The sequence below is a fragment of the Borostomias antarcticus genome, assembly GCF_949987555.1.
Source record: "Borostomias antarcticus genome assembly, chromosome: 5".
NCBI classification, from domain to species: Eukaryota; Metazoa; Chordata; class Actinopteri; order Stomiiformes; family Stomiidae; genus Borostomias; species Borostomias antarcticus.
The window spans coordinates 8,029,589-8,051,165 of record NC_140238.1 but is presented as its reverse complement, the minus strand read 5'-3'; the positions used below and the strand labels follow the sequence as shown (position 1 = coordinate 8,051,165).

At 51.7% G+C, this 21,577-nt stretch overlaps 1 protein-coding gene across 1 annotated transcript in view; it reads right to left on the bottom strand.

The window, feature by feature from the left end:
• Nucleotides 1-154: 154 nt before the first annotated feature.
• LOC311308885 (fibroblast growth factor receptor-like 1) overlaps nt 155-21,577 on the bottom strand; it is a 29,586-nt gene continuing 8,163 nt past the window's right edge. Inside the window, exons 3-7 of the mRNA XM_084437961.1 lie at nt 11,822-12,094; nt 4,022-4,108; nt 3,639-3,923; nt 2,430-2,783; nt 155-2,055 (exon numbers count right to left, since the gene is read on the bottom strand). Coding sequence (XP_084294087.1) covers nt 1,604-2,055; nt 2,430-2,783; nt 3,639-3,923; nt 4,022-4,108; nt 11,822-12,094 — 1,451 coding nt within the window. The 3' untranslated portion in view covers nt 155-1,603. The remainder of the gene's footprint in view (nt 2,056-2,429; nt 2,784-3,638; nt 3,924-4,021; nt 4,109-11,821; nt 12,095-21,577) is intronic.

Here is a 21,577-nt window from a genome sequence, read left to right as displayed (position 1 = left end):
TCATACAAACATGGTTCTTCCTTACATATTCTCATACATTGTTCTTCCTTAGCAACGTGCAAGAAGTAGACAATTAGTATATTTGCTGTCAAGTGGTTTTATGTAAAAGAAAAGGGAACTGAAGCCAGGTGGTGTCCATTTTCAAGTCCTTTAATCAAACTGTTACCAAATCCTCCTCACATTTTAGATGATTTAATTTTTTGTGTTTTACTTTTAAGAGGATATTTAATACAAGATTGCCAAATATAACCAATTACATACAGTACACGAAGGCCTACATATTTGTATGAACTAAATAGGATTAAACTGTACTTAATATATGCTATAGGACTATACTTTACATCTCAACTACAGTAAACTTTTATAATCTTACCTACTTGAGATCATAATACACATAAAATGGCTGACTGGAAAATAAACGTACAATTCCTTAACAAAATAAATTAAATATGCATGACTCATTTCAAAATGTATATAATTGACATCTATGGAAATTGTGGATGGCTTAGATTGCAGTCCAAATACAAAATTCTTGTCATATGGAATTATATTTCTACTGCAATGCCACTCACAGGGGTATTTGGGAGATATTACTTCTACATACACACACATACTAAAAGCTAGTGGTGGCAACCTACTCAACGTTTGGATTCTGGAAGTGATATGTTGCAAGTCCTAGATAAAGAAACCTACATACTCTATCCCTTGCAGTCTTTGATATGGGCAAGGGGCAGGTACCTAAAAAAACCCAAGGCTATAACTATTTCATTTAAGCTTATACAGTAAGGCCTTCTTGAGTGATAATGGGTGAATAGAGAAGAGACACCAGTGACGGACACTGCTTTAATAAAGGATAGTGGTCAGGTTAAATGGATGTGCATTAAAAAAAAGAACATTACAAAATCAAAGGGACTACCTGAGTATGAGCTTAAAACCAGTCCTTCTGTAAAATGTTCAGTACCATTTGAATCATTGTGACCATGCAGAGCTTAAGAAGAGGTAAAGGGTAGCAGCACTGACCCCAGTCTTGACCCTACGACCCCTGGAGATTAGTGGAAATGGGTCAACAGCACCAGTTACTGATGGATATACACCGTCTCAGTAAATCTGAATAACTAATGTCAAACCAAGTTACTGATGATAGATATACACCCTTGCGGTAAATCAGAATAACTACTGTTAAACCTGCAGGCTTTGCAGAACCTCTTGGCATTTTTATAGAACGTTAAGTGCTTTAATGGATTTTAGTGGTGTGAAATTTTAAACACTAAATAGCACCGAACAAGGCTGGCAAAGTGGACAAAAACCACTTGTATTTTCAACAGACGTCGATGAAATATCCCTCGGATGGCGACATGGACCAACTCTTCTCATTTGCACTGCAATGTTGTACTCTACTGCACAAGGGAACGCACACATGGCACACATCCCCGGCAATGTCCAGTTGGGTTACAGTTCAGCACAGGTTAGGAGGCGATGCCCGGTGCTTGTCGCGGACGAGGAGCAGTTCTCTGAGGTTCAGTCCAGTCCACAGCTCAGACGCTCCCTGGACAATACAGGCAATCGAGAGAGGAGCACAGGAGCCACACCCGGGCCCTGGGGGCTAACACTGAAAATGAATGTGCTGGTGCTGATGTATCTTCCCCTCCACGTGAGAGTGTGTATGCGTGTGGATGTCGGTGTAGATCTTGGGGTAGATTTTGGCGGGGAGGGCCGAGCCGCCCTGAGAGAGGAGCAGCTGCTGCTGGGCCAGGTACTCCTCATAGTTTATGGAGCTCAGGCAGTCCTTCTCCGGGCTGGAGGAGGTGGAGGAGGAGGAGGGGGGGGCGGCGAAGGCGCGCTCCCTCTCCCGGTAGGGCGGCCGGTGGGAGGCCTGCAGGGCCTGGGCAGCCGCCGTCGGGGCTCCGGGGGGGGGGCAGTGCTTCTTACTCTGGCAGAACCACAGCAGCACGGTGCCGAAGATGAAGATCATGCCGGCGGGGATGCCGATTATGACTGGCCAGGGGAGAGTGCTGGAGGCTGGGGTGAACATGGGCGTGATGGGGGGCTTGGTGTCTGGAGGAAGAGGGGAGAGAAAGATCAACACGCCTGATTAGATAGATCAAAAAAATATCTACTTAAAACTACACCAGGAATCATTGCATCCCATGAATACATTCATTGCTACAGTCTTCACAAATAAAAACGACTCCTGCACATCTAGTTCAGGAAAAACTAATAATGAACCGGACAGGAGGTCCGTCATGCTCAGTAATCTGGGCTCGCAGGCCTCGAAGTCATGTTACAATTACGTCAACAGAGTTGGAGTGCTGTCAGAGTCATGCGCTCCATATTTATTGGGCCTGAGCGAGTGAACGGAGCAGAGGTTGACGGTTTTACGGACGCGCGGCGGGAGGCGGCGTGGCGGAGGGGGGCGGGACTACGCTCACCCGGCAACACGGTGAGGAAGGCGCTGCGGAAGCTGTAGCCCATGGTGTTGGCGCCCAGGCAGATGTACATGCCGGCGTCCTCCTCCTTGGCGCGCGTGATGAGCAGCTTGTTGAGGTAGGAGCCGTCGGGCCTCGACCACACCTCCCCCGTGGGCAGGACCACGAAGCGGTGGTCGCCCACCTCGATGGTGGAGTTGTAACGGCTCTCCTCGTTGGACTCCACCCGCTTCAGCCACTGGATGACCGGCTTGACGTCGCTCCGCACCTTGCACTGGAACGAGGTGGTGCCGCCGTAGTCGACGGTGGTGTTGACCGGGTGAGTGCCCGTCAGGATGGGCTTGGAGTTGGTCCGCTCTGCAGAGAGAGAGAGAGTGAGAGAGAGAGAGAGAGAGAGAGAGAGAGAGAGACATAGTGGGCCAACTGTCACCACAGCATCCCCAACATCCCCAACATCCCCCCCCCACACACACACACACTCACACACACACACAGTCCTGACACGACAGAGCTGTTGCACTCTGAACAAGCAGAGACGTCCATACAGTTATTAGCCTCAGGCTTAGAACGTGTAATTGGCAGAGAGAGAGCGAAATACCACATGTAACACAAGAAGTATGTGTGATTAGTTTCCTCTCTCTCTGCTCCTGGTTGTACAGCACACATGTCTCAGGGGTGGGGAGGGAGGTAGGGGGGGGGGGGGGGGCGGGGGGCTGGCAGACAGCTGGACCATAATCAGCTCCAGATTGAGTGGAGGGGTTCTGGGTCGAGCAGCCCCGCGCCCCCCCCCCCCTCCCCCGCCCCCTGCACACCCGAACGCAACCCCACTCCCCACTCTCAGGCCTGTCTTCTCAATATGCTTCTCATATACATGATTACACAAACACATTCATCCATGGACCCGGGATATGAGTAAGACTCAAGAATGATCAAACGCAGCAGTGTGGAGAAGGTAGATCAGAGAGAAATGATCTCCGAAAGGTTATGGGTTCTCCGCCGGTCAAGTCCCCCATTCCAGCATTGCTTTGATTGGGCTCTACGCGGAAATTCTGCCGATGACGTCTTCGATTCCCCTCCATGATAGCAAACATGGTTGATACAGTACAAACAGAAATACGCGCTTTGACCCATCTTACACCTCATGAGACCATTCCAGGTGGACTCGCTTACTGCCGTGTTCGATTCAGGCGGGAGTCCCTGTAGGACACTTACGTATGACCTCCACTTTGTAGGTTGCGTTGATCTCCCCGGCGCGGTTGGAGACCCTGCAGGTGTACCTGCCGCTGTGCTCGGGGCTCAGGTTCCGCAGACTCAGGGTCCACTTCTTCTGGCGCCCCTCGCCCACCTCCCGCTCGGTCAAGGGCCGCTCGTCCTTCAGCCACACGATGTCGGGCCGAGGGTTGCCGCTGGCCGCGCACTTGAGACGCACCGAGCTCCCCACCGGGCGGGCGATCACCCTCTTCCTCATCTTGGCAGGCTGGGTGAATCTCGGGCGGACTAACGAGGGAGAAACAGACAAGAGGTTTGGGGTTCACTTCTGTGCTTTCATGATAAGAACTATAAAGTGATTCTACTGTGTGATAGACATCTCTTACCGAGTTTCCCTGATAGGCCGTCTGGGCCTGTCTCCGCCTCCTGGTCGCCTGGCGACCCGAGCCCCGTCTTATCAGACCCGGAGTCATCTGTGGACGACAGGGAGGTCAACAGATCACTACAGAGCTGGGAGACAAAACCCAGGACTAACTCTTTATTACTGGGGATACATGGGAGACAGTGTGGTGCGTGTAGCGGCGAAGGCGGGACCCAAACGCGGGACGCCGCGCGAAGCCGGAGGAGGGTCAGGCCACGAACTTCAAACGGGTACGCCGCAGACAAGCGAGAGGCACACGTGACAACATGACGAAACAAGGATCTGACAGTGGACAAAGGAACTGAGGCAAAATATATAGACAGGCTGACAAAGGAAATGAGCTGCAGGTGTGTCTGAGCCACCAGGGGCTAATCAACGAGACGGGTGGAACTAATCGGGGCAGAGGAGACCGTCGCACAGGAGGCGGACAGCGAAGGGTTAACTGAGCGAGACCAAAAGGTGAGGAACCAAAACACGGGGAACAGAAACACAGAGGAGTAAACAAGCAGAGACAGACACGCCAACGCCAGGGCAGGGAGAGAGGTCACTGGTGGGACATGACGTGGAGAACTTCAAGGCGGTGTTAAAATGGATGGAGAAGCCGTGCCCGCAACCGGCAAGCAGCAAAGGAGTCTTAACAGAGGGTGATGACAGAGATTATGAGGTAATCCTATTAGGGTTTCCCCTGTGTTTAGAGACTTCTGTGGCCATTTTGGGCTAATATCAAACGCAATTGCGTTCCATTGGAGATCCCAATATGGTGTGTTTCTTGGTTACTTTCACAGCTTCCAAACGCAGACACGTCCGTTCGTTTGTTAAGATTCTGTACGCTCAAAAGTAATGATGTGAGACAATTGGCATAACACTGTACCTCCGATCTGCATGCAACAGCTATTGATTCATGGAACCCTGGCAATGCGCTGGAGGGAGCTATGGTTTCTCTCACTGTTAAGCTACTTAAAAGGGTACTTTGAAGTACTGACAGACGAAGTCAAAGTGCACGAAGCAGTGAAATGTTACTATTCCGTTTGAATTTAGGACAATTTGTTTCACACTTCTTTCGAATGTCCTTGAGCGCAGCCCTGTGAAGCACTCTTGGCTCTATCTGAGTGAATGGAGCGTTTATAGATAGGATCCACAGAGGGGGTGCATGTTAAGGTCACACACTGGAGGGTTCGCTGGTAATATGATCAGTTTTCATAAGCCCAGTTCCAGGAGACAGCTGTGGAGCTGATGACTGACTGACTGACTGACATCATGCATTGGAGCTAAGAAGGGGCTTAGAGAAAATATAATGAAACAATATAGATGGTTTGCAATTAAGATTGACTTTCATGGATAGGCAACAATGAATTTACAAAGCCTATCAGGTTCATTGCCAACTGTCACCAATCCTTTGCCATGACATTATACAGACATTATATGGCTGATTACAGAGGAGAAGCCAGAGCAGAGCTGGGTGTTAGAATGATTTAATATACGTATCACTGTAGTACTGCATGCTGTCACTTCATATTAGACATAGCAGTAAAGTCATCTCACAAAGTTCTAACGTTTTCAAACATTCCAACCTCAGGTTCCTGACGTTTATTGCCGAGACCTTCAACTCCCATGTTCTCATCAGGGTCCATTATATTCATATACGTCAAACACGTTTGGTAACTCAACTTATAAAACACTGCGTGTCATATTTTCAAGAAGACCTTGTGAATATGATACCGCTAGTGTAGAAGCAAAGCCTCGTTGCTCGCGCTGAACTTGAGACCCGTGTAGCCTCCAGTTGAATTTCCCTAAATGCGTTTTGGCAAAGTTGATTCCGACTCGGTGTTTGATTGGGGCAGGTAGAGACCAGATGTGGCTCCTAACCCCCCAGTCCAGCCGGCTCTCCCTGCTCCCCCAAACCCCCCAGAGCTCTCTGGGGTTCTCCGGGCACAAGCTCTCCATTGTGTGTCCCCTCCAGCACCAGGCCCAGCCATGATGTCATGGCTATTTGAAGGGCTTTAACCAGCCAACTATAATAACCATTCCTTTTAAAAAACCAGCCTCTCATTGGAAGAAATATTTCTCTGTTGCACACTCGGGCTCTCCACATTCCTCCTGGTTCCTGAACCTCCCAATCCAAACAGAACGCCGTCCAGCGCCGGCGGGACTTTCTTTTTCGACCGTTCCTGAATCTATTTCCTCTCTACTTTTTGGAGGTCTTTAAGAACAAAGGCGTCCTTCATGAGCCGCTGCCACTATCCCAGGCTGCTATTGTCTTTACACAATGTTGGCTCGGCCCGGCCGCAGACTAGGGGGAGGCAGGAGGCTCGCTGCTGCCATATAACTGTTATTGTTGGAATACTGAAAAATACAATTATCAGTAAATGGAGAGGTCTGATGGGGCCTCCCTGTCGGCCCTCCTCTGTCTCTCCTGCTCCGTCCTTGAGAGGGGCCCCGCGATCCTCTCCGGCATCAAAGAGTGACTCGCAGAGCGATCTGGCCCTGCAGGACACGACGTTGTAGCTGATAAGACGTGTGCCATTTGTGTCCCAATAGCTGGGGCCTCCGGGGATAGGGGGGCCTCCGATTATCAGGCAGCAAAGACTGCAACGACCCAAAAATCAAAGAACACAATTGCAATCTCCGGTACAAACCCGCTTGTATGCAGACATGTCATTAGCTGTCGTCATTAAGATAAAGAGGAGCAAGCACTAGCTGAACAGCAGTAGGGAGGTGTCTCCATTAAACTATCTACAGTATTTCAGCATCGCCCCCCCCCCCCCTCCACACACACACACACACACACACACACACACACACACACACACACACACACACACACACACACACACACACACACACACTCTCTCTCCTCTTCATTCACAAATCTAGCTACAGGAAGTAGGTCACCCTGCTGCCTCCCCTGGTCTGGTGCAGCAGCTGAATCACAGGAAAAGGCCCCATGATTGTGGGGGTCCCAATGAGCTCCAGATGTCGTTGGGGACATTCTGGTGTCCAGAGAGCGAGAGGTATGTGTGTGTACGTAGTTGCCTAGCATCGCCACTCCTGGAAATCTCCATGCAAATCTAACCACACGTTATCAGCTGCACATGGCGCGATTTATCTGAACAGACTCGACCCAGCCACATCCCGGGAGGACTCTCAATACAGCTGAGCGACTGAGGAGGTGAGCGCCAAAGAGGTTTGGGTTTGTTCTACTGTAATGTTAGTATGTATAACGCTGTTTATATTTACGTACTGTTAACATTGAGGATACAAGACCAAGCTGTTTGTTTATGTCATCTATAGAACCATAAGCCCTGCAGAGGTGCGCACGATGGTGTTAGTCTGACCCGTCCCTCTCGCCTTACACCAACAGGAGGAGGAGGAGGAGGGGGGGTGTTGGAAGGGATGGGGGCCAGTTGTCAGGAGACCACCCCAAACAGGGCCCAAACAGCCAGCTGGGGGGGGGGGGGATTGAGGAGGCGCCATGTTGCACTGGCTGGCCAGATTCTTGGGATAGCTCTGCAGAGGACATGGCTGTCCGCTGGCAAATGGGGGAGAGCTCTCAGACCCGCATATCACCAGGCAGGCTGCGGCCCCCTCGTTCTCTCTCTGTCTGTCGCTCTCAATCTCTCAATCTCTCAATCTCTCTCTCTCTCTGTCCTCCTCTAAGGTCTTCTCATTTTTTCCCTTATCCCCGTCTTATCTGTTGGCCTGTCGGTCCGTCTGTCTGGCTGGCTGTCCGTCTCTCTGAGGGAAAGGGTGAGGAGCGGACAGACGAGCAGATAAGAAGGGGGGATGTGGGAGAAATGGAAGACCTTGGAGAGAATGAGGGAATGAGCAACGCCCCTCTCCTAGCTCCGTCCCCAGCCATGCAGACGGTAATGTTAAAACAGTGTGTTGTGGATCGAGGGCCTCGGGCTTGAAAGGCTGCCAGGATATCGTCGCCACTGTTCCCCCCGAACGGCACTATAACCGACTGCAGTTGTTTCTCTTTCTGAGCTCCAGCAAAAATAATAAACTCCCATGATGGATACTGTACGAGGAGCTACGCTGGAAACTAACCGTTATTACACCCCCCTCCCCCCCATTTACAACATTTCAAATAAATAATCTCTCCCGTTCTCTTTGAAGCGTCCAGCAGGCCTCCCAGCTGGACACGGAGCTGCTTGCATACTGCAGGACAATCAAAATGTCTGACAATTAGCAGCACTGAGTTTAATGGAAAGTGTTGCTCACGATAACGGAGCACCGTTCCACTGTTCCTAGCTGTCGGTTTTTTACAACCTATGACTTGACAATGAGGCTCCACTAATCTCCCCCGGCGTAAAAGAAAAATAATAAAAACTTCTCGCTACACTGAACCCTGATGGAACAATTATCTCTAAAAACAAACAAAGTGGTGATGGCTGCCTGTCCATGGCCAGGATGACGGACAAGAGAGGGGAGAGAGAGGAGGGAGGAGGGTGGGAGAGGAGGGAGGAGAGGAGGGAGAGAGGGGAGAGAGAGAGGGGAGAGAGAGGAGGGAGGAGGGTGGGAGAGGAGGGAGGAGAGAAGGGAGAGAGGGGAGAGAGAGAGGGGAGAGAGAGGAGGGAGGAGGGGGGGAGAGGAGGGAGGAGAGAAGGGAGAGAGGGGAGAGAGAGAGGGGAGAGAGAGGAGGGAGGAGGGTGGGAGAGGAGGGAGGAGAGAAGGGAGAGAGGGGAGAGAGAGAGGGGAGAGAGAGGAGGGAGGAGGGGGGGAGAGGAGGGAGGAGAGGAGGGAGAGAGAGAGGGGAGAGAGAGGAGGGAGGGAGGAGAGGAGGGAGGAGGGGGGGAGGAGGGAGGAGAGGAAGGAGAGAGGGGAGAGAGAGGAGGATGGAGGGACAGAGAGGAAGGAGGAGAGAGGAGGGGGGAGAGGAGGGAGAGGGGAGAGGGAGAGCGAGAGGGGTAGGAAAGGAGGGAGAGAGGGGAGGGAGGAGGGGGGAAAGAGGAGGGAGAGAGGAGGGAGGAGGGGGGGAGAGAGGAGGGAGGAGAGGAAGGAGAGAGGGGAGAGAGAGAGGAGGATGGAGGGAGGAGGGACAGAGAGGAGGGAGGAGAGAGGAGGGGGAGAGGAGGGAGAGGGGAGAGGGAGAGAGAGAGAGAGGGGTAGGAAAGGAGGGAGAGAGGGGAGAGAAGAGGGAGAGAGGAGGGAGGAGAGGAAGGAGAGAGGGGAGAGAGAGGAGGATGGAGGGAGGAGGGACAGAGAGGAGGGAGAGAAGCGAGATAGAGACAGGAGGATGGAGGGAGGGAGGAGGGACAGAGAGGAGGGAGGAGAGAGGAGGGGGAGAGGAGGGAGAGGGGAGAGGGAGAGAGAGGGGTAGGAAAGGAGGGAGAGAGGGGAGGTAGAGAGGAAAGGCAGAGAGAGGAGGGAGGAGGAGGGAGGGGGGTCTCTGTGGTCTTACAAAACAGAGATGTGGAATGACTGCTGAGAGACTAGTGCTGGACTGTCACGCTTTCGCTACAACCAGAGGGGGAAAAACAGAGAGGCCAAACCGTTAGTAGTCCAGAGGGGACAAAAGAAAACAGGTTAAAAAAAGAAAAAAAAAGAAAAATACGCTTCTTAGAAAAAAAACAACCTTCAAAGGTACAAGAGAGGCGTCTGACCCCGTCCTTATGTGGGAGTAGTGGAGTACTGCAGGCAGCCAGGTTGAACTGATCGGGGGCGACCTCTCCTGCTTCATCACAGTGGGCCCAAATAGTTTTCATTGAAGTCCTCATTCCATTGAACCTCCCTCAGTCATGGAGCAGCAGGAGCCAAGCAGGATAAATCATTTGTGACTTAACGCATACTACTGTACCAGAGGGAGAGAGATGCTATTATTTGGATAAATTGACTCCATGATTTACACTACACAGTCACACAGATGACTCTGAAGCAGAGCACACACCAGTGTGTACATCAAGAGGTTAAATGTGGTAAAACAAAAAAAGTAGATTGTTCATAAAAAGGCCTCACTTGTTTTTATTTATTTAAAGAAGTCACCCTGCATGTACAGCAAAAACAAATTGGATAATGTAGTGTACACATGAACCACAGGAAAGCGGTAGAGACAGTTTTGATTGACTTTCGAAACATGTCACACAGCTGTAGCGTCAACTCTGACATTCCCGGTGTGGCTCTTCCAGCCTTTCATTTCAGGGAAGTCAACAGACACACCATCCCCCTGACCTCACCGGGAACCTCTCGACTTGAGCGGGAGCCAGAACAACATTGGTGGAGCTCTCTGTCTAATTCCCTCTCTATTTACTGTAACTCTTACGGGCCGCTACCGTAATACGGTACAACGAGCCCCCTTCACTCGACGGCTCTGTGTTTTCCCGGCCTGACTGATTAGGCCGTGTCCTCTGGAACGAGGCTGGTATGAGGGGAGGAGGAGAAGCCGTCACAAGACCAGAGCGGCTGCTGCTGCTGCTCCGTTCGGCCCCTGGCCTCCCCTTCCACTCTGGGAGCCTCTGGCCCTAATTAGGCATCTTAGAGTAATTAGACTAAACAGAGACTTCACGCTCCACTCCTCTCATTCATCATCCTCAACTCCGGAGCAGAGGAAATGTACTGTACACACACACACACACACACACACACACAGACACGGACATGGACACGCGCGCGCGCACACACACACACACACACACACACACACACACACACACACACACACACACACACACAGCAGCAGTATGGTCTAGGCCTAGATGAATGAGGCTGGTGAGTGTCTGCTCGGCCTCTGATAGCTCTACGAAGCGAACGCGTTTCTCGTCAGGCCGGAGCTCTCCTGCCTTCACCAGTTCAAGGTTTCAGCCCGAGGAGAGGGAAGTGCTTCAGAGCCGCCCGAGTCACCGAGGATGAAGTAATACGTAACAATATCCCGGGCGGCTGTTGAGCGGCGAGGATATCCTAGATATTAGAGATGATGGGGATCAGCCGCTAACCCTCTCTCCAAATCCCCGCGTTTCAAGACCTTAACCTCCATGAAGTGCGGTGTTGTCTCGGGAACATCTGCAACCTGACAAAGATCTTGAACTCGGGAGATGTGTCAAATGTCTGACTTTGAATCATATCCTCAGCGGAAGAGGACATGGGCTGACTCACCAGCAAAGGTTTTCTGGGCAGAGTGACTGGAAAGGTGACTTCATACTCAGGACATTGCGAGGCTAATTAGCCACTTTTACTTTAACAAGTATGACATGTTAGGTGAACTCCTATCATACCTTAACCACAAAGACCTTGTAAAGTTGAAACCCAACCATACTGTAGTTATTCATCATCACATGATAAATTTTGTCATATGTTCACATTCATTTTCACTATGTCATATTTCACTATGCTCTGCTACCTCCTGGTGACTGGTTGCCTCACTCCGAGGGCCCTGCGGTCGATCAACACGGTCACGCCTCTTCTCTGTCCTGGCCTCGCAGTGGTGGAATGAACTGCCCACTAATGACAGGACAGCAGAGTCGCTGCCCATCTTTCACCGCAGGCTTAAAACCCGCCTCTTCAAGAAGCACTACCAGGATCCTACCTCTTAAAGCACCTAGCGTATTTATTTTTTGCTACTCATACACTTTGGCTTTAGCACTAGATTATGCTCTTAGTCACTTGTTTAGAAAGGAGATGCACTTGTGAGTTCCTGCAAGTAATAGCACACTAGCTACCTACGTAAAATGCAATTATTCTAAGTCGCTCTGGATTAAAGTGTCTGCTAAACAATTGTAATGTAATGAAATTTTCCATCTCAGCAACAACAAGTCCGCTGTCCACTCACCAATGACGATGAGGGTGTAGTTGATGTTGACGCTGCCGAAGCCGTTGGTGGCCTTGCAGATGTAGGTCCCGGCGTCCTCCGTCTCCACCTCCTTGATCTTGAGGCCCAGGCGGAGGATGCGGAAGCGGATCCAGCCGCTGTGGATGTTGCGGCCGTCCTTGGTCCACATGATGAGGGGTGGCGGGTCCCCATCCACCGGGCACGGCAGCTTGATGGCGCTGCCCAGGCGGGCGGTCTGCCTGTGGGCCACTCTCTCCGCCACCCGTGGAGGCCCTGGAACAACAACAACAACAATACACAATGTCTGTTTTAAGGTGAAACCAAACGCAGCTGCCCTGCAGCCAAGCTCCCTGGATGGAGGCGGGCTGAGTAATAATGGTGGCCTGATATCAGACAAGTAAAGAAGAAGGGACTGGTGTGGAAACAGCTGGAGAAGATGGCCCAAGACAGACGAGGGTGGAAACAATTCATCAATGGCCTATGTTCCGAAAGGAATACAAAGGCCTAAGTAAGTAAATAAGATATCAGACAGGATATCAACTTGTTACACTCCATTGAGATCTTCAACCATCAGGTCAGATTCAGGTTTTATTTGTCACACGTAAGGTACGGTGTACAGTCACAGTAAAATGTTGCTGCCGGCTCTGTGATGTGCTCATTACAAATAGTTACAAATACACAATTTACAAATTACGCACCTGTTACGTACATGGTGTATTATGTTATACATAATCCCAGGGGTGAGATGTACTGTCATCTGCATTATACATGTATGGTGTTATAGATATATACATTAGATATCAGTCAACTTCAGTGGAGTGGATGGATTCAAATGTCTGGACCCAGGCTAGAATAATGGGGCTGGGGGGGCAATTTGTCACCCCTGAGTCTGCTTACCTGGAGATGTTGAAACCAGATTGTAATAATTGGACTAGCCTTGTCGTCCACTACACAGAGTGGGTAAAGCATTCTGGCTCTGCTTGTGCGTAGCGTGCGGGAGATCAAAGCTGGGAGAGGGGGCGGGGCCGGCCACGGCGGGGCGGACTGCAGCCCTCTCTCCCAGCTCTTAATTGGCTCAGGTTTGCTTCCTCAGATCTGGTGAAGTGGAGCGCTCTCAGAGGCCTGTGATGGTGTTAGGAGGCCTGCAGGCCGGGCTTACAGAGGCAACGGCAGCACCCTGACCCTGACCTCAGCTACAGCACACACAACTACTGAACAGAGGAGAGGGGGAGAGGAGAGGAGAGGAGAGGGGGAGAGAGGGGAGGAAAGGGGGAAAGAGGGGAGGAGAGGAGAGGGGAGGAGGGAAGAGGGGAGGCGAGGAGGGGAGGCGAGAGGAGGAGAGGAGAGGAGAGGGGAGGAGAGGAGGGGAGAGGGGAGGTGAGGAGGGGAGAGGAGAGTGGAGGAGAGGAGAGGAGAGAAGAGAGGAAGAGGGAAAGAGAGGAGAGGAAGAGAGGGGAGGAGAGGAGAGGAGAGGAGAGGAGAGAGGAAGAGAGGGGAGGAGAGGAGAGGAAGAGAGGGGAGGAGAGGAGAGGAAAGGAGGGGAGAGGAGAGAGGAAGAGAGGGGAGGAGGGGAAGAGAGGGGAGGAGAGGAGAGGAGAGGAGAGGAGAGGAGAGGAGAGGAGAGGAGAGGAGAGGAGAGGAAGAGAGGGGAGGAGAGGAGAGGGGTTGGAAGAAGGGAGGGGAGGGGCGGGGAGGAGAGGAGAGGAGAGGAGAGGAGAGGAGAGGAGAGGAGTGGAGAAGGGAGAGGGAGAGGGAGAGGGAGAGGGAGAGGGAGAGGGAGAGGGAGAGGGAGAGGAGAGCAGAGCAGAGGAGAAGAGAGGAGCTGACAAAGCAGTTACAACCCTGAAAAGCGTTGGGTTTGCTTAGTCAGTCTTTCACCACAAATGGTCAGTCTGGCAGCAGTAAAAACTAAGGGGCAGGGCAAATAAACAAGACCCCTCTAAACACACACACACTCACATTCCGATGGTGCATTTCACACTACGGTAAACAAGCAGTTCATTATTGAGACGGTGGTGGTGGGGGGGAAGGGGGGGGGGCTCCAGATAACTCCATCTGGCCATTTAATGGTCACGTTGCAAACAGATGTGTCTCAAACCCAGGTAGGTAGCGGGTCTGGAACCCTGGTCTGGGGTGTCTGGAACTCTGGAGGGTCTGCAGAGACGGACATCAGGCTCTGGCCATTGTAATGTTGATAGACTATCCGCAATGGGAAACCTCAGAGTGTTAAAAAAAAACTGACGCTGTTACACAGTGCACAAATGTTTGGTTAGAGACATTGTTTTTGCCGTGCCCTTTGACTGCCCCTTGATTGCTCGACGGCAGAAGGTGAACTCTTTGCTGTGTCAAATCAATGTCACATCCACCCAAACCACACACACACACACACACACACACACACACACACACAGCCAAACAGAGCCCAGGGTATGCCTTCCTTTCGGTGGATGGCCTTCCTGTTCCACCTCGTGCACAGGAAATTTAAAGTGTCACTGTTTACGTCTGCGGGGAGATCGTGACCGGAGTTCCTTTTGGCTTTTGTCAGCGGGCCCATATCTCACTCCTCCGCTACCGGCACAGCCCAACAGAGGAGCCCAGTGTTCAGCCTCCTTCCACAGACTCTCCACCCGGGACCACAGACGGGTCACACAGCACCAGGAGGAAGTGCAGGCTACCTACTGCCCCCGGACCTCACTCCCACCACATCGCTGGAACACCTCAAACTAATGAATGTTTATCCAGAGTAGCCTACTGACTTTCAATATCTTCTGTTGCTTTGGATAGAGTCTCCAGAGAGCGGTGAAGGGGCTAGAGTCTTAATACGTGTGTGAGAGAAACCTGCTAGTTTATCCACCTGGGACTTAAGCTGCTGTGTCCCGACATATGGATGTAGTAATCACCGGCCCCACCCTGACTAACACTGTGTGAAAATCAACACTTCTCATGCACGTGTTTGGGAGAGAGTATCCTAGGCATGTTCACACACAACAGCTACTGAACCTACAGCTACACAGCCTACAGAACCCACGGTCGACAGAAAAGAACAGCGAGCCGCTGCTCATTCCTCAAACTGAACACAAGGCCCGTCTGTGGTGCCTGTAATTCAGCTGTCAACAGTGTATTACAGTACCTCTTCAATGTAGCACCTTTGCTAAAGTCATGGGTCAGGCTTTCTCGTGCCCACAAGCAGCCTTGTGACAGGTAGGTACAATGTGCTAGATAGGGTTTTCAGTCGAATGAGACGAGAGTTTTCAAAGAAGTAAAGCACTGTAGGCATACGTAAGTGAAGGTGCAAGGCTCGGTCTTTCTCCGGGGCCGCTGCAGAGCAGAGAACTCCAGACCACTCCGTCTCTTCTGCGTTCAGGCTTAATAAACGGAGAGTGGGCTTGGCAGCAACATGGAATGTGCAACAAATGATTTCCTCTCCTCCATCTCCACTCTTAAAACCCCTTTTGAAGTCCTTTGAAAAACAAGGCATGAAGAGGTGTTGAAATCAAGGCCGTCTGAATAACTTAACTTTCACCATCCTCTCTTCATCATCCTCCTCCTCCTTCTCCTCCTCCTCCTCCTTCTTTCAAGGACAGGTTCTCTTGAAGCTGCAGGCTCCGACTCCTTAAAGAGGCCCTTGTTGACGCGGTGATATCAGCTGGACTCAAAGATGTTTTGAATCGTATCAAACCATTCAGGAAATGAAGTGCTATTGATAGGCTTCTACCTTCTCTCTGGACAAAGGTTTCTGAAGCTCTAGCATCGGCAGGTGAAGAAGGTCAATCGCCTTTTTGCCAGAGAGAAGACAGATGTGAATTCAGAAGATTTATATGTTGAGGCCGCTAGTCTTTTGAGATTGTTTATTCAAATGGTTAGCATTATTAGCAGCCGTGTAAACGGAAAAACGATACACACGACCTCGTGGGCTTCATCAAATTGCCACACTGGTGAGGTTGAGGGACCTTATTTTAGCTGAGCCCTTTGTGTGAATGGAATCTTTCATAGTGCAGGAAGAGGAGGAGGAGGTCTGGCGACTCACAGAATTAGCTCTGTTTTTCTTTGCTCAATTTGGTGATGGATTATTTTAAGAGAATGGGCCACATTCAACAAGGGGCATTCTGGTGATCCGGGCTAAATATATCTCTTGTTTCATGAACCATTCTGAGGGGGGTTAACACAATGTTGATTCAACATGAAGACAGAGTTACATGGAGGAAACTAGTGGGGGAATGAAAGAAGAAAGAGGAGTAACACACACTGAGACTGAGAGAGAGAGAGAGAGAGAGAGAGAGAGAGAGAGAGACCAGCGACAGAGAGAGACTGAAGGCTGCCAGGTTGAGGCCATGTTCAGATGTGTTGGCACTTCTCTCCTCACCCCTGTTCTCTTTAACCAGACACCTGTGGATTCGTAATGATGTGTACATGCATTCTTTAGCTCTATACAAGTGCTTTGGTCTTTTTTAGTCACTGCAAACACCTCAATAAAGGGCTGGCTCCTCTGCTGACAGACGTTCCAATGGAGAACACCTGGGCCCCAGCAGACCGCAACGGGAGAGTAAACCTGGTTATGCACGCAATACTGTCAACCCAACATAGGATTAAGACACACTAAACCCTGCCTTTTCATCAAGAGTATTTCTCTTTCCTCTAAGATATTTCCATTAAACATTACTCAAGCTTGAAACTGTCCACAAAGCTAAAACTCAAGATTCCTCCTCAGTATTCCTTCCTCGACCTATTTGAAGTATTGTGGTCTTACCACACTTGTTATAGCCCAGTGTTTACGTAGAGGCAGCAAACTGAAACCAACCATGTAGAGTTGGAGCTAGGAGCCAGAGAGGAGTGAGTTAGAGAGTCAGAGAGAGGCTTCCTGTTCCTAAGTAGCGCTTGTCTGTTTGTTCTGGCCCTTCCACCACAGACAGAGACGGGCATCCATCTCCACTAACGGCCCACTGCTCAGGGGAAGGAAACTGGAGTTTAATGGACCCTGCGGCTCCGGAGAAACATCATCCAACAATCCCATCTCTTAAAACCTCTGGGGCTCGCTTATAACACAGCTCAAGTCCACGGATGGCAGGGGAGAGACAGCAGGAGAGCGTATTACACACACACGCTACACACACGCACGCTACACACACACGCATGGTATACACATACACACGCTACACACACGCATGGTATACACACACACGCTACACACACGCATGGTATACACATAAGTGAGACGGCCAAGACCGAGGAGGAAAGGTGGACGTTTGGGAGAAAGGGGGGGGGGGTAGGGGGGAGAAAAAAAAAGTACATGAAAGCCAGAAAGCGAATCCAGGGGCCAGTGACTTTACTCGAGCCTGGTGGGGGTTGAGCTGGGGGTGGGGGGGCGGGGACGGGGGGGAGGGGAGGGTGGGGGGAGTGAGGCAGCCACCGTGGCCCGGGGAGTGTGTGAAAGGCCGGAGCTTCTGTTGGGGAGCGCGGAGCGCGGCCGCGCCAGGCTATATACATTTCACAAGCGGAGATAAACATCACTGGGGAGGGAGCGCCACCCTGGCGATTCCAGAATGGAGGCCAGGTGACGATGAGAGGGGGGCGGCGGCGGGGTGAAAGGGGAGGGCAGGGGGAGAGGGGGGGGGGGTGAGGGGGGGGGCGGGGCCGAGCGGGAGAAGGTGCTCTGACGGCAGAGGGGCGGTGGAGGAGGGTAAAAGAACGCCGTCTTTTCTTACCTCTCCAGACGACCAGCCCAGATCCTTCGGCCAGTTTGGTAATCAATACCTTCTATTTTCCCCTCTCGCTTTCCCAATCAATAGATAAGGGCAGGGGGAGACCGGCGCGGGGGACAATGGGGCTTTCTTCGGCGCCATCTGATGTGGGCTGAATAGCATCGGCTTCGCTGGTGGGAATGGTCGCGGGGTAAGAGCTATTGGGTGACATGAAACCATGTAGACTAGCGAAAGAGAAAGAGAGAGAGAAAGAGAGAGAGAGAAAGAGAGAAAGAGAGAGAGAGAGGCAGTAAAAGAGAGGAATGTAGAAAGAGAATGAGATGCTCCTGCCGGTCTTATTTCATTCATGCAGATTCGTCAGCGTAAAGCGGCTCTGACTTCAAAGCTCAGAGGATGAGGGATGCGGACGCCTGTTATGACAAACGTCGGTGAATCTGCCCCTGCCTCTGCCCCTTCTAATGGGCCCCCAACAACGGGCTCCTGCCGACTCCATCAAACGAACAGGAAAAGAAATTACTCCACCGTCATAAAGCTTCTGGATACGTCTCCATCACGCGGCCTACCTCTAACAGGCCCTACTGTGGAGGCTTTGAACTCTGAGCTGCTATATTTCATTAGGCTTGAATGCTTTCTACCAGCAACAGCTGCCTAGGAGGGGGCCTGTGTGTGTGTGTGTGTGTGTGTGTGTGTGTGTGTGTGTGTGTACTCTCCGGTTGATGCTACCACTGCTGGAGCAGGGACCACAGTACTCCCACAATCCTTTGTCATCCTGTCTGGGTGACTGGAGCGATTCGTTAGTACACACAAGCACAGTTGCAAGTCTCCGATGGAACGAGGGGATAACAGCAAATCCCAGTTGTGATTTACCGAGACAAACGAGCAGATCGGACATTGCCGCGTGGTGGGTACAGATTACCCTGAGTGTGTTGTAGACTACAGACGAACACGCTTGTTTAAAGGCATTGCTTCACCGCTTGTCTGAGTGTGTTTTAATCTCCAGGTCTTGGCCTACCGCTGGGAGAGCACAGTGAGTGGCACTCCAGAAGCATCGTCTCCCTCCATTAGGCTAAGGCATGGTGCGCGCACACACACACACACACACACACACACACACAGGGCCAGAGTGTGTGCTTGGGGACACTTACCAAGAGAAAGGCAGCAGGAGGGTTGGGGGAGGGGGGGTGGTGAGAAGATAGGAAAGGAAAGAGAGAGAGAGGGGAGCTAGGGAGGGAAGGAGGGAGGGTATAAGGTATAGAAAATAAAAAAGAGATACGGTCCGTTGAGGGGGAGAGAAGGAGAGCAGGGAGAGAGAGAGAGAGAGAGAGAGAGAGGAGTGATTGAGAGAGAGGGGCAGGCAGGGAGCAGAGGGTAAGATGGCAGAGAGGCCTCCTTTAACACACACTGCTCTCAGGGAGAACCCGGGGCCGGGGGAGTGGAGGGGATTAGGTGGGCCCAGGCGGCAGTAACCAGGAATCCCAACAATCTCACACCCCACTCCCTGGCCCGGGCTCAGACCCAGCCACATGACACAGTAAAACAGACCTCTCTCTCTCTCTCTCTCTCTCTCTCTGAATGTGTGTGTGTTGTGAACAGTAAAGGGTACATGCGAGCACCTGTTTATTGCTGTCCTTATAACATGTTGGGAGTAGCCTGACACATGGCACCCAAATGCACACACACACACACACACACACATGCACGCACACACTCACACACGCACACACTCACACACTCACACACACGCACACACGCACACACGTACACAGGGTTTTAGAGTGGTAATATAGAGACTCATTAATCTGCATGTCATTTCGGTGTGCCTGCCCGCCTCACATACCAATGCGGTTTAAAGATTAAACCTCTTACTTTAGATTACCGTAGATTAGGTTTTAACCAAATACTCCCCGGAGTTTGACAACATACCCTGGGACTCTGCTACCCTGTCTGGTTTGGTCTGGCTCCCAGGGCCTGTACTCATGGTCCTTCATGGGCCAGGCCATGTCAGTCAACAGGGAGGGGTGTCTCGCTGAACCCTGACGCTCACTGCCCCCCCCCCCCCCCCCTCTCCTCTCTTCTCTTCTCCTCTCCTCTCTTCTCTTCTCCTCTCCTCTCTTCTCCACTCACTCCCCCTGCATTCCAGCATCGGTGCTAGGTAGGGAAAACCCGACCCCGCATTCAACACACACACAGTCGCTCGCCAAGCCGGTTGTGTGCAGCAAAGAGAAAACAAACGCTGCATTCGAACGCAACCCCTTTTTCCCCTGAAAAAAAAGTCTAGCTGTGAACCATCCAAGCCTGTAAACAAGTCTGACCTCAGCCAGACATGCGGTCATCAGCACCAGTGTGTGTGGTGTACGTGTGCGTGTGTGTGCGTGTGTGTGCACGTGTGTGTGCGCGTGTGTGTGCGTGTATGTGTGCGTGTGTGTGTCTGTGGCTGAGGGTCAGAGAGAGAGACCAGGGTCGGGGTTTTTTGTCTTCACGGACGTTGACCTCGCCTGGTTCCTCTGGGACTTCCTACTGTCCCGCCCCGCACCCCCCCCCCAGGAACCCGACACCAGTCCTGCGTCCGAGGATCCCCCGCCCCTCCACATGACAGTGAAGCGTTTTACACCGACGCCTTTGTCAGACGGCCCCTTTCACAGGAGAGCCAATGACAGAATGTGATGTAGCAGCGATGTCTGGGTAGAATGGGCCGATTCAGACGACGAGGGAGGGAGGGAGGGAGGGGGGGAGATTGAGAGACAGAGACGAGACGGAGGGGGGAGGGAGAGACAGACAGACAGAGGGGGCGACGGAGTTGGCAAACTTCCTACTGACAGCCATGGGGCCTCCTGACAACCCGGGAATATTGTCTGAAATCAATCTGTCATCGTGGGGCTGTTGTGCCTGTCATTACGCTGTGGTAGCCGCCCTTTCACACTGACAATTTGTCCGGCGTTTTACCGGTTCACCTTACCGGTCCGCCCCACAGAGGTCACGCCCCCATATCCTCTCTATCCATCTCTGTCTGCCCGTCCGTCTGCCTCTATATTCGTCCCTCTTCTCCCTCATCCACCCGCAGATCTGGAATACGGAGTCGCACGCACTCACCCTCACAGACCCAAAACAGCGATACTGCTGAGAGGATGTGATGCAAGCTGATACAAAGCTCTCCCCAAACACAGTCAGACACAGACACCAAGCACATCAAATCCAGCTACCAGTGACTCTAAGCCCAGGATCCTCCCAATATCCTTGATCTAAGAGAAGGCTAGCCAGCACCCCCCCCCCCCCCCCCCCCCACACCCCCCTTCCTCCTCCCACGTGACCCCCTCCACATCCACTCCCTGTGCATCCTGGCCCAGAGCTTGAGACAGGTTCCAAATTCAGATCCCTCACATCCCTGTGCATGAGGAAATCAAATCAGTTTCACTGCATGGTGCTGAATTCCAGTCTGGAGCAGCGGTAGCCCCACTATAAAATATGACATATCGCAGCTCTCAGCTTCTGAACGATTTTTCCTTTCCTGTCCCCGTCGTCAAGTCGGAACGGGGACATATTTTTCCATTCATCGTAAATGTGACGCATAAAACGGAGCGTTATTTAAAAGTGCACCGAGAGGACTTAATTCCCTGGGACTCAAAAGAGGTTAGTCTCAAAAAATAAATATTTCAACCCAATTAGAGTGTTATTTCAAGTTGTAGGAAATTCCATAATGACCAGCCTCCTCACCCTCATAAGAAGTGTCAGTTCTGACGTAGACCCGCCACAACCCCTATTGCAATTGACAGTAACACTGTAAACAAGCACTACCAATTCTGTCAAAAGAATTCCCAATGAAACACGGTGAGAGTGAAAGACGCAGAGACAGCAGTGTGTGGGTCCCTATTGATGCCCATCGGAGGCCAACTGGGAGAGAGAGAGGGTCTCGAGGGGGCTGGTGGAGGCTGCCCGGGGTCTCCAGGGGGCTGGTGGAGGCTGCCCGGGGTCTCAAGGGGGCTGGTGGAGGCTGTCCAGGGTGTGCGGCGGAGGCAGAGGAGGCCTCATTCAGGCCTCGTTATCCCATCCGTCCCCTGGC